The sequence below is a fragment of the Myzus persicae genome, unplaced genomic scaffold (assembly GCF_001856785.1).
Source record: "Myzus persicae strain clone G006 unplaced genomic scaffold, MPER_G0061.0, whole genome shotgun sequence".
Taxonomy (NCBI): domain Eukaryota; kingdom Metazoa; phylum Arthropoda; class Insecta; order Hemiptera; family Aphididae; genus Myzus; species Myzus persicae.
In genome coordinates this window covers 690,522-706,879 of record NW_019103922.1, presented here as the reverse complement: position 1 = coordinate 706,879, position 16,358 = coordinate 690,522, and the positions used below count along the sequence as shown (strand labels likewise).

General features: G+C 28.9%; 1 protein-coding gene across 2 annotated transcripts; it reads right to left on the bottom strand.

Moving 5' to 3' along the window:
• Positions 1-9,937: 9,937 nt before the first annotated feature.
• On the bottom strand, positions 9,938-14,330 carry LOC111036368 (COP9 signalosome complex subunit 4-like). Of its 2 annotated transcripts, none has more exons than XM_022318374.1 (10): positions 14,135-14,330; positions 13,921-14,000; positions 13,652-13,773; positions 13,433-13,569; positions 13,223-13,331; positions 12,135-12,321; positions 10,968-11,138; positions 10,707-10,907; positions 10,468-10,642; positions 9,938-10,385 (listed from the first exon to the last, which is right to left on the bottom strand). In XM_022318374.1, exons 1-9 carry the CDS (start codon positions 14,215-14,217, stop codon positions 10,506-10,508), a joined length of 1,227 nt encoding a protein of 408 aa, XP_022174066.1. In that variant the 5' UTR covers positions 14,218-14,330; the 3' UTR covers positions 9,938-10,385; positions 10,468-10,505. The 2 variants fall into 2 exon arrangements, with proteins under 2 accessions (XP_022174066.1, XP_022174067.1); XM_022318375.1 differs by having other exon boundaries at positions 10,479-10,642.
• Between the last annotated feature and the right edge of the window lie 2,028 nt (positions 14,331-16,358).

Here is a 16,358-nt window from a genome sequence, read left to right as displayed (position 1 = left end):
AAACTTAGTATCTTAGTAGGTACTCACATGTATACTTACAGAGGAAGTGTTACCTGCTTTCTCTATTTTTTCTATTATAATTTGTCTACCTATTCAAAGTGTGATTTTTGAAATTGTTTATTGAGCACAGATACCTACTTTAATATCCTATTTTTGAATACTTAAAATAATTTAGTTAACTTACATAGCCAGTTTGTTTAATAGTTCCGATGTGCGATTGAAATTATTCCCACTCGAGTATATGTTATGACATATAGGAAATTAATTTTTATTTTAGAATTTTTACTTATCAAAAAAATCCTTTGGTCGTCATTCATCACTATAAAAAGTAACATAACAGAATACATCTAAATAGGTACCTAATATTATTTAGATTTGTCAATTTTAGAAAAATACCTTAAAATTAATAAAAACAATATAATTAACTATTTGATGATTTGTATATTTATTTGCAACGGCTTCATTTTCAATGACCGTCTCAATTGGAATACATACTTATTTTCGAGATCGTTCTCTAAATAAATTAATGTAAAAAATAATTGTTTGGCAAGTAAACTATTTATTTTTTATGAAATAATGATATACTTTTCTCTATGAATACGTATGGTTTAACCATAATGGTTGTTTTGTTATGAATTCATAAATATTATATTCATACTAATTAATTGGAATAAAGTGATTAGGTCACTGAAATTTCGTCCACTATTTAAGGTTTAGCTTATAGAAAGTTTTTAGGTAGATTTTCCCCAAAAAATAGTCCACTATTTGGAGGTGTCCAATTTTTAGATGTGGCCGCTAGATGAGGTTTTACTGTATATTATGAAAAATTAACTAAAAGGGCCTTAAGTGCATTATGCTGAACTTTAAGAATGCATAGAACATTGTTAAAACAGCGTATTAGGTGTACGTGTGACATTGAAAAGTGACTATTACTTTAATAATTATAGTGCGATTAAGTGCAATATCACAGATATTAAGGCATCATAAATCCATCTGTAATTTTCAAATAATTATTTAACTGTTTTATTAGTTTGTATTATCATATTATTAAATATAGGTATTTTATTTTTCATAGGCATCAGTAAGAACTAAGGGAGCAACTACTTTATTTTTTAAACATAATGTTCGTGAGTTGTGACAAACCATAACTCATGAGTAATTATATTAATTTTCAATCCCCCCCCCCCACCATCGAAAACTCCTGCACATGCTACTGGCGGCCAGTAGGTATAAGAAAAAAATTATATATAAGTATAATAATGCACAACTATCATTATTGTTGTTTTGGCACTCGCATATAGCAGAGCTCGTATACTTTCCGGATTCGGGATAAATGGATAAATGTAGAGGAGGTAAACTCTATTATTACTTGGGTTCACGACTGCGTTATAATATATATATATATATCATATATTATATGATATATTGGCCACAATAATATGGCGTAATAGTAAACTAACTGCAGTTTGGTACGGATAATATTATAAAGACTCCCGTGTAATGTGTTTATAAAAAAAGGGTAGGGTCAAGATAAATATTAATCATTAAATGTAAGTATATTATTATACACGATAAAGTTATGTGTATAACCATCAATATTAAGCGTGCATGTGTGCGTGTGTTTTGTACGTCGTACAGTGATACAAATTACGTTTTCGAATGTGTCTTTATCAAAATAACAAACTGCTTCATATGTTCGGTATCATATTAATGGATTTTACGCGACTGATACAATTATAATATAATGCCACCCTATAATGACGCGTCATTCCACATTTGTACGATACTTAAGAAGACCCTATAATATAACGATATTATAAGCAGGGTCGGAATGAGTTTAAACATGTGTTTAAAACGTTTTAAACAAGTAGTTATATTTAAATTATTTTATGAATACGCGTTTAAAAGTTTTAATCGACGTTTAAACAATAAAGTTGTTTCGTAATTATTTCCATGAAATATAAATTTTATCTGTAGATCTCGATACCTACATACCGTTAGAATTTCAATTTAATTCTTAAAATTGTGTGGGATAAAAAAATGTCTGAGAGCACTCATACCCACCCACAAACATGTTTCCATATATTTATATTTTTTGTATAAAATGTTTAAAACATTACAAAAAAAGGTTAAGAACAAAAAAACATATTGACCTAAACGGATAAATCATTTGTATTGCAGTACCTATTATTGGTCATAACTCATAATACTTGGACACGCTTATACACATATTTTATAGCACATCAGCCCGCGGGTTTCCAGTAACCCACAACCTGACTTTTTCAAATTATGTTTTTTACTTGATATTGTATATCTTTGATTTGTAGCATTGCGAGTTCCATGACTTCAGTTCGTGTGTCTAATTGCTGGCATTTTTAAAAACAAAAATATCCCATCATAACTTACCAAAACTCATAATATTAATGCAATGCTCTGTTTTTTTTATGTCAATTGTATGTATTTTATCGTTTAAAAGTTGTATTAATACTAATATTCGATAACCATAGTGTTGCTGTACAGCTCGGTGTGTATTGTTATTATAAATATATATTATACGTATATATATATTAATACCATACCCTATTTCAACCCCTTATAGCTTTTTTTTAGTATTAAAAAGTAGCCTATGTCCTTTTTTAGTGTCTAAACTATCTATGCACTAAATTTCATTTAAATCGGTTCAGTAGTTTCGGAGCCTACAAACAATCAAATCATCCTTCTTTATATAATATTAGCATAGATTTCTGAAGTGGCCCACAAGGCCACTAGGCCACAAGATCATTTGCGTTGGTCACCTATATAATGACATACTTACGTGGTAAGTATTTCATAACATATAACATTACAACATAAATATATAAATAATATTATTATATATAGCCATATATGATAATATATACTATATATCCCGAGTAGCAATTTCAGTGCAATGAATGTGTAAATGTAATGTGAGCGCTACGCATTGGCAGTGTGCGAATGTCGATTTAATCTCAGTTCATCGCATCGTGTTTTTAGTCAAAATTAATATCGAATTTTTACATGCCTTGCACGGTGCCCTATAGAGATGCTTGTGTTGGTTCACGCACACCGTGTGACTTACTGTTCTATTACAATTAAATGATGAAACACATAGCCACGCACACACTGATTATTGTTCAGTGCAATAACTGCGTATACACAGCATTTGGTACGGTGTTATAACCATTCAAATATAAAAATGCGTGTGTAGTTAACTGTTAATATCGTGCAATAATTGTGCAAATGTTGTAGTATCTATCGTCGGGGTCGGGCATTATCTTAGAAATAATTGCATCTTGTATCTTATATATCTCGATATAATTATATAAAGTATCTAGTATCTTGTATCTCGATTCATTTTCAGTCAATGTATTGAGTATTTCATAAAATAATTTAATCCAAAGATTCTAGTCACATAAGTTACGTTAATGCGATGATTTGAAAAATTATTTGCTTACGATTGTTTTCACTCGCACGCCTATATATAGTAGTACTGTAGTAGTACATACCAACCACGACTGTTCGACTATGTTTTTTGCATAGATAATATGTGTAAAAGGCGCAGTAAATTTAAATTTATATAGGTACACCATAATTTAATGGCAGAATTAATTAACTCAAAATTATCAATAATTCTGATTTTTAATAATATCGTAATGAATTTTATTTTGCTTATACAAACACAAATATGTAGTTATAGGTGATTTTTCGAAAGCTGTAGTATACAACTTTTAGGAAATTATTTTTGAACCCATTACCCATAGTTAGTTGTATCTGTGTACTGTCGACTGTGACACACCACACATGCATTTTGAACGGGCTTTTAAGTCCTTGCTGTGAGTACCTACATGGGCTATATTAGATATCCGTAATCTGTACGACATAGTGTCATAGTACATAGTGTAGCATTAGTGTATCGTACATATTGTATACAGTATACTGTATGGTCTACGTTTCCCGTGGCACCGATAAAGTATGCAATGAACACCAAAAGATTAGTCGATACTCTAAACTAATTAAAATGAATTGTTTAATGCATATTTTGTACATTTTAGTGCTTATTTGTTGATTTTTTTAGAACTACAGTCTACAAGTCCCTGCCCTACTAATATACTATAGATACGTATACGACAAGTATTTTTTACACAACACTGCAGGCTACACAGAAATCATTACACACACTGATACACTACACATTTAATAATATTAGTAGTATTAATAGTATTATTAAGTTATTAAATATGTGGTCTGTATTAACTAATTGATATATAATATACATGTGTGTGTTACCGGCAATATGGATGATAATCCGGTATTTTGCCAATTACTTAGGCATTATATAAGATGCTAAAAATCACTCGGAAATATACATAATACGATCTTTGCCTAGGTATTATGTATAGTGCCCAACGGGGAGTAGGAAATATGATAAAAATAAACAAAATTGGGTATCGACGGTATCGTCCATCATCAACGACTTTACATATTATAGTTGATCGTAAATGCACGTACCGTGTCCGTGTGTGTACGATTTTATGCAATTAAGATTAAAATTCTGAAGTTTTGAAGCAGTTAAGGTCCCCACACACTGCAGCGGTAGCGGTAAAATTCTTTTGTCTTGGCGGTGCCGCCGCGGTGGCGGTAAATTGTGTCCGAACTCATTTTACCGCCACCGCCACCGCTGCCGCTGCAGTGTGTGGGGACCTTTAATCACCAGAAGTCAGTACCTATGTAAGATAAAGCTTCTACAAATTTACGAGGTTCCAACAGACACAGAAGTGGCGTTACGAACAGTCGCAAAGGGAGGAGTCGACAGGAACTGACCAAAGATTTTTTAAATGTGTTTGTAATAAAAGTGTCAAAATAAAATGTGCATTTGCCTTAAAAATAGTGTTTTGGGCACTTAAAATGCCATTTTTCCACAAAATGTTGTAATAAGTAGCTAGTAGTTTAAGTAAAATGTATAAATAGGTAATAGTACTTATAATTATATAATATTAATAATACAGCAATATATATTATTAAAAATATTATTGATATGTATAAAAGTATAATAATAGATAAAAATTAAATTTTATAACATGAATAATAATATATAATGACTATATAAGAATTTTAGTATAATATTATAACATATTATGATAAATTGTTTTTTACTTTTCCTAAAAAATTGGTATTTTACATAACGCCTAGGTATTTTATAAAATACCTGAATTACCCATATTGCTGGTTATATATATAGATATACTTAATTGAGTATAAATAAAATTTTAAAAAAAACCTGTGACTAATTTTATTTCAAATATCGGGTACCTATAGAGTATTGAGTTCCTTAATGTACTTAAAATGTAAGTATCGAGTATTTAAAGTATCTCGATACTCCAAATTCAAGTATTTAGTATCTAGTAACGCGATAGTGGTTTTTTAGTACCTATCTTTCTCATCCCTGTCTTTTATAGTAGAATACAACATTATGTTAGTTTTTGAAGAGTGTGCTGTAAATTGGAAAGATGGACCAATAATTAAACATTTACCTAGTGTATTGTCTTTAGAATCATGTTCAGTTTGTTAAAAAGTATGCAGACAAATTATGTAAGTATCTAATTTGTTAAATATGATTGTATTCGTCACTTTAATATTAATATTATTTAGGTATTAACTATTAGGTGCTTTTACAGTTTTACCGTGGTGGTACGAAGTTTGGAAAAAAAAAGAAGAGGATGTTGAATAATTATTTGTATCAATTTGTTCATGTTGAAAATGTCTTCAAGGGCTTGCAGTTTGCTGATAGCGTTTCAATAATAAATAGTAAATATAAGTGAAAATACTATTTACTCATCCGCTATAAAATGAATAATTATTATTGAGGTAATTTATAAACTCTATATTGTTTATTTATAAATACATAGGTATGCGTTTACTAGTTGAATAATGTTTAACAGAAGCTGCACTTAAAATTCATTGTATTTTTCATTATTTATTAAACAGGATACATCTATTACTTTCAGTGTTGATATTTTACATAAAAATCTTAAAATTATCTATTTATCTATCTGAGATGAGAACTTTACTCATCTACTGTAATTGATCTAGATATTTTTATGGTGTAAAAATTATTTTAATTAATTTTAATATTATTATATTTATGTTTCTGGTAATATTTACTATTTTCGTTCATGCCGTCGCAGTAAGTCATCGACGACGATCGGAAGATAACACTTTCTATTATCATTTATCATATATCTATATATATATATATAAATGGAGCCTAAAATGTATAACAATTCATCAATTAAGAACGGCTGGGCCGATTTAGCTCAATTTTTTTCAATTGTTCGTCATTGCCAGGAAGAGGTTTTTACGAAAAAATTTTGGAAAAACCGTTTTTTAAACATTTTTTTGATGATTTATTTTTTGAGTTCCCGAATGTTTTTTTGAATTGAAAAAGCTAAAACTTTAGCCTATAAAATTTTCCATATTACATAATTAATCGTTAAAATGGAGCCCCCGGCCAACACCAAAAACAACATGGACAAATATGTAGTATATTGAATATTAGGTATTAATATATTATGTTTCACTATATAAAGTAAAGTTTAAATTTTGTAAAGTGATAATTTTCGTATTGTTTTTATTCCGTTCGATTTTATTCACAGTCGCAATAATCTCTTTACATAGACACGGGATTAGCTAGTTATATATATTATTAGTAACAGGTAGAGGTAGTTAATAGTTATTACTTATTACCAGGGCTCGTAAGTTCATGCATCCGCATGTTTTTTCTGCTACACCGAAAAACATGCTAACTGAGATACAAATCCGTTTCATAACAGTAGTAATAATAATATAAAGTTTAATAGTGCATGTTTTTGCATGTTTTGGGTGTTAGGGCATATTTGGCATATAGTCGATTTTTTAGAGTTGATAGCGCATATTATTTCATAAAAAAATTTTTTAGACAAATATTTGAAAAGTTTCTTGTTTTTTATTTACTTTTCCGTTTACAAAATGAGAGTATTTTTAATTATTTTTATTATCCTGTGACTACCTATAGTATCCTAGCTATCCATATTATGAACTTCACAAGTATTCATTTTTTTTTTATTTCACTAATTTTGGTTAATAAATGTATACAAATTAAAATTAATAAAACACTTTTAAATTAATGGATATATTCTTATTATTTTAAAATTTGCCCATGGTTGTTTTACATAATGCATATTTTTAGTGCATAATTTAAAAATGTTAGGGCTTATAAATGCAAATTTTCAAACTTTTTAGTGCATATTTTAATGCATATTTTGCTAATTTTGAGGGCATGAATGCATGCTTATTTATACATTTTTTAGTGCATGAACTTACGAGCCCTGCTTATTACCTACCTAGTATATACTATTATTAATTATTATACTTTTTAGTCATTATAGTTAATAGTCAGAACTATATAGCCGCATTTGTTATTCCAAATGGAGTGTGTAATTAAAATAAATGAAATTATGTCAGATCGAAATATGAAAAGTCTGAACTTCGTAGAAATTTTTAAATAGGTACCTAGTTAAAAAAAATTATTTCGTTGAAAATAAATCTCTGGATTTAGTGGATTTAGTGGACAGATTTCTGTGGTTTAAGTACAGCCTATGCGGAATATTTTTTAATGTGTTATTCGTCTGATCGTATTTTAAAGTTCTATAATTGTATATTAGACCTCTTGTGACCAGCTAACGGGTGACTCCTATAATATTATCGTATTATAGTCCAGCAGCCACCAATAAAAATCACCAGATCATCTGTCTGTTCTTCTCAGCTCTCGACATTGTAGTCCACAGTATTGAAAACCTAGTAGGTAGTTGTAGGTGTCTACTACCTAAGTATTTTGTTTTACTTTGAGCAATGAATGTTACAATTCAAAAGATAAAAACTATAAAATGTACCTGATTTATTTTGTGACACTTTTCCAGTCTTGGATTAATTTAAATTTTACTTGGTTTAAATGGAGTATTAATTCAATTCAGTAATAAATAAATTAAATTTTTTAAATGTACCTGATTTTTTCATTCTTAATTAAAAGAACAATTTTTAAATTTAAGAAGCAACATTAAAATCGAAACACATTTCAAACACTTTAAACAAATTCAAAATGCTGTTTACATGATGAGCCTGATAAGTGATAACACAGCTGATGCATTTAATGTATGATATTTTGGCAATATTTACACACATTGAATTTGATGTAACATTATTATGTCCGTATAGACCATGGGTTTAAATTACAGATAATTTTAAACTGGTTCATTCGAAAATTTGTAAAGGAGAAGTCACAATAGGGACAAAAGGGTAAAATTAAAAATATAATAGTAGTTAAATTATTTTATTTGTACTTTGGTAAAAAATTTTATTTAAAAAAATCTACTTGTTTTTTCGAAAATGTTTTATTTTAATATTCTCCAATTTTTTCATATATTCTGGAACTCTGAATAACAAAACATTTTTACTGACATTTGATTTTGTGGAGACAGTTATGTAGAGGTTTCAAGGTAATATGTTTTGTTAATAAATGGACATAATAAATAAATAAGTTGCTTCATTTTAAAAACCAGATACTTCAGAATTTCAATGTTTCAATAAAAAATATAACATAATATATTATTATATCTATTAAATTTTCATAGTCTGAATTGAATTCAAGAGATGACTGTGATCCAGTGAACATGCTTTTAGTTTTATTATAGCAGATAGTGGACTGTATCAACCAAAAAACTACAAATTTCATAAGGATAGACAATTTATTTTTCTGTTGTCAACCACTAAAAAAGGAATACCTATCCGTCACCATAATGAATCCATTGATTCAACAAACATATGCTAGATATAACAATGTTTTAAAATAATATTTTATTACAAAAAAAGAAAAAACATAATAATTATACATAAATAAACAGTGTACCTACTACACTTTACACAAATAATTTCAATAATAATTCAAATAACGCATTGAAAAACATGACAGTTCTTTAACAAAACACAATTGTAATTTTTTTTGTAAACTGTTTTCATTGTATAAATAAAACTACTTTTATTACCATTGCAATTAAATTATTTATTAAAAAAATTAAGGGCATTGTGTCCAATTACAGCATGTATTTATAAAATTAAGTACTCAATAAGAGAAAAACTCCTAAAAAAAAAAAAATAATAATACAAATTAAAATAAAACTATATAATATTATAATATGAAACATTTTTATGAATATAAAAAATATAAAAATACAAATACCATACATATATGCTTAATAATAATAAAGTTGGTAGTAAATTATGATTTCAATTTAATTTTTGTTTAGTGCTGATTACTATTGTTTCAAAATTAAAATATTAAGAAAACCTCCAGAGATGCATAGTCAGATACGGGGGGCTTAGTCTCTCTAGAAATTTCAATAGCACCCAAAATTAAAACTATTCAAAAAGATTATTGGATTATTATAGACCCCTAAAAATTCAACCAAGTGTCCGCCATTGCAGAGATGCCATACAGAATATAATCATTGCCTTTACATTTTATAATAAGTCAGTTATTAAAAAAGGGATAGGTAGGTGCCAAGACGTTTAGGAATGTCACTTTAATGTGGGTACCAATGTGTTAATTTTAATTCAATGATAAATCAACGATTCTGACAGAAGACGGCCATCAGCCTGTATTACAAAGTACATTATATTATGATTTATTAATATCGCTGTTATAACATTTGAAAATGTCAATGTGTGTTTAAAAAATAATAAAATATGAAAAAAGTTTTAGTTAATAACTAGGGATAATTTATTTTTATTACAACAAAATAACAAAAATCGTTATTCTTTGTTTAAATATCCAATATTGAACCATTTTGAATAAAAACCATGTTTACATGTTTTTTAAATTTTTTTTTTTTAAAAGTCCGTCGTTTTTTGTCATTTCGACATAATTATTAAGTTTGGAGCCCTAATTCATAATACATACCATTATGTAAAACCAGAATTAACTTGATTCATAAATATGGTACATACAAGTTATATACTGGTTATATTATACTGATATATCTTGATATTATCAATTATTTTAATTTTTTAAAATTATATCAGAATAAGCATCAAGCAACTTTTGGAATAATATAAACGATACAAGAATCAATAATATTATGATAAATTACAAATTACATAAAAACAAGATGTAACAAAAAAAATTGAAATTACTTATTAACCTAACATTATAATTAGTTGAGCAGAGAATAACCTATATTTAAAATTATATTATGAGATGTAGAAGTTGGCCAAAGTATGAAAAAATTATACATTGCTATAAGCTATCAACATCATCCTGATCATCGAGCATCCTGTAATATTAGTATTATAGAATTTTGTTATAGAAAGTGGTTAGCAAATTTGTACATTTATATTTATTTGATAATAACTGACTGTTTGCAAACCTCTTCACTGTACGCCAACAATGAAATTTAAACATCTCTATGATCATTCTTGACTGTCTGTAATGGACTATTTGACAATACGAGTTCATTTAGACGATTAAACTGAATGTTCAGGGATTCAATTCGGTCACGCCAAGATTCTAACAATTCATCTGTGTTTTGGACTGTGTACAAAAATATCATTATAACAAATTATAGAAAATAAAATAGCACCAAAATGAGACTTACGTTCAAATGATATAAAACCATCTCTCTGATTAATTGATCCTTCTATGCGTCCTTCGGATATCATTCTTCTTGCAATTAATTCGGCTTTATATGGTTCCAATTCTAATAGGCAGCCAAGTGACTCAATTTTTATATTCTTATAAAGTTTCTTGATTGCTTGAATATTATGTTCTGCTATAGCTTCAACCAATATGGATGTGTCTACCAATTAATGTTTAAATATTATAAAAATGCATTTAATGTGGTATTGTAAAAAATTACCATAATTTATTTTAACCTTCTGATGTGGCAATAACAATGTTTCTATTTCATCAATTTCTTGAGGTTTAATAATACGAACGTCACGCAGGTTTTCAAGAATTGATGATTTTATAAAGACTTCACATCTTTGATCACAGCTCAATGAATTCAACAAAAGAGTTCGATCAACACCTACCACAAAGATCATAGATAAAAAATTAGGAGGACATTAACTGGTTTAGGGACATATGTTATAATACAGGCTATTATAATACAGAATGTTATAATACAATTATTAAAATATTAATGTTTAAAGACAAGAGCTTGTGCTAAAGAGCAGTTGTTAACATCTTAATGTGAATTGAATTTAAAACAACTTCATTACAATTTTGTCAACTTTTATTGTAAGTATCTAACTAATTGTATATTTTAACTGTGAATATTTAAATCACTACCAACTTAAAACTATCAATGCACTCTTTCACTTTCAACATTCAATAATTATTGTTACGTGTATTTGGATGTATTTGTTCATGGATACCAGAAGACTGTAAAAGAACAGATCAGTTTGTTAAAGATAAGATTGTTAGATAACTCTAATGAAATCTATAAATGTATTATAAAATTAAATAAAAAAAATTAATTTATAGGGAGTAAATTTTGAATTAAATTGATAACATCTAATGAGACAAATTAAGAGAGGTTTTTAATACTACGAAAATTGGGTCAAACCGGCATACAACAGAGAGCATAAATTATGCAAAATAGGCCACATATATTTCGGCAAAGGGTGAACCTAACCTTATTGAAAAAAAATTATACTTTTTAGATAAGATATGTCCAACTTGCAATGTTCAATAAACTAAATACCTATATAATATGTTTACAAAATGCAAAACTACTCAAGATACAAGTCAACAGTTATTCATCATAAACACCTACATGAATCAATGAGACCTGATAAGAACATACTCAAATAATCATACTTTTTATAAAAAAATAAAATGTTAGCACTAACCTATGGGAAAACCAGTTAGACTATCTTTCTAAGGAATGTTGGCAACCAATAACACAGTTAGTTTTAGGTATTACTAATTAACACATTTTATACTATGATATATGATATTATATGGATTAACATATTATGACTCGAACCAGATTCAATCAACAATATCTTTTATATCTTACCAGGAAATGATAATATAGTACAGACAATTGTATTTTTCAATGCCGTCATACTTTCTACTTGTGACAATGAACTGATAGACAATTCACGATACTCATGTGCAGCCTCAATAAATTTCAAACGGAAATCCAACATTCGTGCATTACAAGCTCTAAAACTTAATTCAAGATCTTTATTTGATGTTAAACACTGAAAAATAATATTTAAAATTATTTATTATTTATGACATATGTATTTGCATTTCACTAATATAGCTTTTTCTACATAACTTATAATTGAACTAGTATAGCACTCAGTCTATTGATATAACAATAATATTACGAGTATGTTTGATATAGACGCTTATTTATGTTCAGTTATTGTGTATGCTTTGAACCGTTTGTTTACACATCAGCGCTCACAGGTAGGCCTCTAGATGAATTTGAAAATTGATGAACTGAGCGTAGCGGCAGCATCCCTACACTGTTTATTAGTTTTGGTTTAATTTACACATTTTTCTTATGAAGTCCAACCATGTACTTGATTGGAGTAAAAAATAATATATAACAAATAAAAATTATTTTAAGATGAAAGTTTGAAACTAGTTGTGAAATGGTTTACGGTTATTACATTATATTTTATCATTTCAAATTTGAGCATTCGTTTTGAAAAATAGCACTCATGCTAAAACTACATTACCATGATGGAATAAATGGCCATAAGCATCAACTCCTGACGTAACATCTATTTTCTGTTACGTCACAGTTGTAGACTGAGCTTTTCATTTTCAATGCACTAAGGCACACAACACAGCCGCTCTTAAAGCATTCAAAGCGTCCATGTCTTACGCACAATACAAATTATCATGAGATAATAATTAAATTAAATTCATTATGCTATATTATATTTCCATTATCATGATCTTAATATATAGTTTTAACTATTATCCTTAAAACGTAGTTCCATAACTTAAGTATGAATCAGACAAAATATCATTTTTATAAAAAAAAATGAATTAGTTTAGCCTACAGTTGTACCATTCTATTATAGAAATGTAGACCGAAAATGGGTGTTAAACATTAATTGTACTTTAATTGAGTATAAACCATACTTGCAATACTGAAGCTTTTTTGACGTAAGGCTCTGCTAGCAATGGATCGTCTTCCATGTAAAGACATGCAATTTTTATGAATAGTTCCAATTCATAATCAACAGAAAATCTTTAAAAACATTTTAAACTTGTAGTATAACAATAAAATAACTGTTATTATATAGTTATTTAGTACTATGATAAATCAATAAGAACAAATTTTTTCCTCACCTGTAATAAGATTCTGCTGGGATACTGACCAGCCAACTAGCTGCTTCCTTCCAATTTCCCTCTTTCTCATAAATACGTGATAAATGATGACAAACAATGGACAAATGATATTCAAAATGTACCTCCCTCGGTTGCATCTAAAATAAAACCAAATGATAAATAATTTTGTTTGTAACATAAATGTATCTGCAGTATAGCAGACAGCAGTGTTATCTTTACTTCTTCCTGCATGCAATGAGCCAATAGTTTCGACTGTGAATCTGGAATCCAAGGTAAGATTCGCATACAGAAATCAGAAAACATTTGTCTGGATACAAACAAGTTGACGTTATCCTGAGCAACTGCAATTGAATGCATTAATTAATTAAATAGTGGTGTTGCTAAAGTAAAAAGTAAATACATTGATTGGATAGGCTTGGACGTTAGGTTAGATATCTGTTAATACATACCTACTAATATGAAGAGATTATAATATACAAATAACTTACGGAATTTGATGACTTCTTTCAATATTTCCACCAAATTTGTCAAAAATGTTGACATTAAGTTGTTCAACAGAATTCTACACCTGAAACGGTCAATCAAAAATGTTATAATGATTATTATTATTATCGACATTGGTCGGGGTATATCCGCAGAGGAGACGATTTCAATGAGCAATAATTTTTCCCGATACCTACGTAATAAAAAATATTATCTCACTTGGCAACTCGTCGAATATCAGACGAACTCGATTCGACGATGCGATTCAACTCGTTGCGGACTTCGTCGACGGAGATGGTCATGATTTATCCAACCACGAGCAAGCAGGTTCAATAATGGACGAGAACGCGAGAAATGATTTATAAATTATATCAGAATAAGATAATATGAGATATGGACAACGAGTACGATTTTACGCGGCAGCCCGTGACAATTTGTTGTGACGTGTCGTGGGCGGGGTTGACTGTGAAGTGAGGGACGGGAGGCACTAGTGTGTATTTTATGTTTTTGGCGGAAAAAACATACTGCAACGGCGACGCCTGGAATAGAAACTCGCGTACTGTGAACGGCAGGTGATAAGGACAAGACGTGAAATCGACTAGAAATTAAATAAATTTAACGAACCGGTATGTTCAAAATTACACAAACGGGTAGAACGGGATTGGCGATTGTCGGTAAATATTATGGTAGCCGTGTAGTTGCGAGTTATGCTACCGGCAACAGGAAATCGGGGTTTCAACACCCAACCCAACCTCCTATAGACGAACGACTGACCTGTACGGGCTGTACCAGTGCACTACGATAAACATCTTACATTATTTTAATAATATTATAATGTAGTAAAATGATGACGTTATTTTATCATGGTTCTAACCGATACGCCAGTCTCTACGCAGCTGTTAAACCACAGTATAATATTATAATGTAATATTTTATGTGTAATACTGTGGTTACATTTGTGATAATATTAAACTTAACTACGGGTGAGTCCAACCTGTCAAAGGCCAAGGCCCGGCCGATCCGTGCGCGCCGAGTGCTTATCTGGATTCTGGGTACACCACGGACCACCGACGACGTCCAGCTGGTTCGATCCTTCTGTAGCTCCCGGATCACGTTCTGTCTTTCAATAGATATATTATTATATAAATGCATAACATTTATTTGCAATATTAGGGCTGTGAATTTATAGAAAAATATAATATTATTCTAGATTAGGTAAAACGCAGTTTAGTTAGCCAAAAGGTCTTACTGGTAATATTCAATTCAATTTTGAAACCTTTATTTTACTATTTACGCATATTTTGAAATTTTTTATTCATTGGATAATTTTATTTCAAAGTAATAATAAATGCCAAACATATAAATATTATAGTATAGACCAGCGTTTCTTAAACTTTTTTATCCGTGGAACCCTTTTTTATGTGCACTTTCACTGTGGACCCCCAACTTTTTTTAGCTTTTTTTTATTGAGCTCTTAACAATAAATTATTACAGCTCGACAATTAGAACCACTACATTGTTTCAATACTTTCAATGCGTCATTTTATGTAAGGAATGTTTGCAATAAAAGTTATAATTATGTGTCAAAATTTAAAATTTTGAATAAAAAACCACAAGTTATAATTTTGGGGAACCCTGAAGTGACCTCCGCGAAACCCTGGGGTTCCACGGAACACAGTTTAAGAAACGCTGGTATAGACTATAGATGCTACGTGAAACAACTAGGTAATGAAATAATACATAATTAATCATAATATGGAATATTTACAGTTATAATATAATTTGTTACATAAAACATGTGGTGAATCTCTTTTGATTCTATCTACTTCTGTCATCTGATAGGTACAGGTAAATTTACATTAAAAATATTTTTATATACCTATTATTTATAATTTTAGATTCTGATCGGAGTAATAAATGTATTGATTTTACAATGATGTGTGTTTTGGTAGTACACGATTTATAATAGAATAAAAGTTTTTCACATTGGGGGTGGTTTCTTTTAGAAAATTATTTGATCTAGTTGGTACTAAGTCAAAAAAGAAAATTACCAGTATTTTTATAATTATCGGGTTAATTAGAAACAAAGTTAAGGAAAAATAGAGTTCTGACACAAAATCAGTTAAAGAAAAATTAATTAGTTTTTTGTACTTAACCTAAACAGAATAGCCGCTTTAGATCCTTGAAATTTTCATGTTTATACCTATTTACGTTTTCTATGGACATTTTCAAAATAATTTGACACTTATCGAGTTATATAATATAGACATTTGACATTTGATATAAAACAAGTGTCGATAAAATATTTTTCTCTGTTTCAAAAAACTTTATCTGAAAAATTTGATAGAAAGTTCGTGATAAATGGTTCATGCAGCTATTAAAAAATATTGAAAATACAAAATGCAATATTTTTTGTGAACGTTTAAAGTTCGAATTTCACAAA

Coding starts and splice junctions, on each gene's coding strand:
- LOC111036368 (XM_022318374.1), bottom strand. CDS start 14,217: ATGACCATCTCCGTCGACGAAGTCCGCAACGAGTTGAATCGCATCGTC. Junction 13,570..13,651: donor CTCATTGCATGCAGGAAGAA/GTAAAGATAACA, acceptor GTTTTATTTTAG/ATGCAACCGAGGGAGGTACA. Junction 11,139..12,134: donor TACTATATTATCATTTCCTG/GTAAGATATAAA, acceptor TCTTTGTGGTAG/GTGTTGATCGAACTCTTTTG.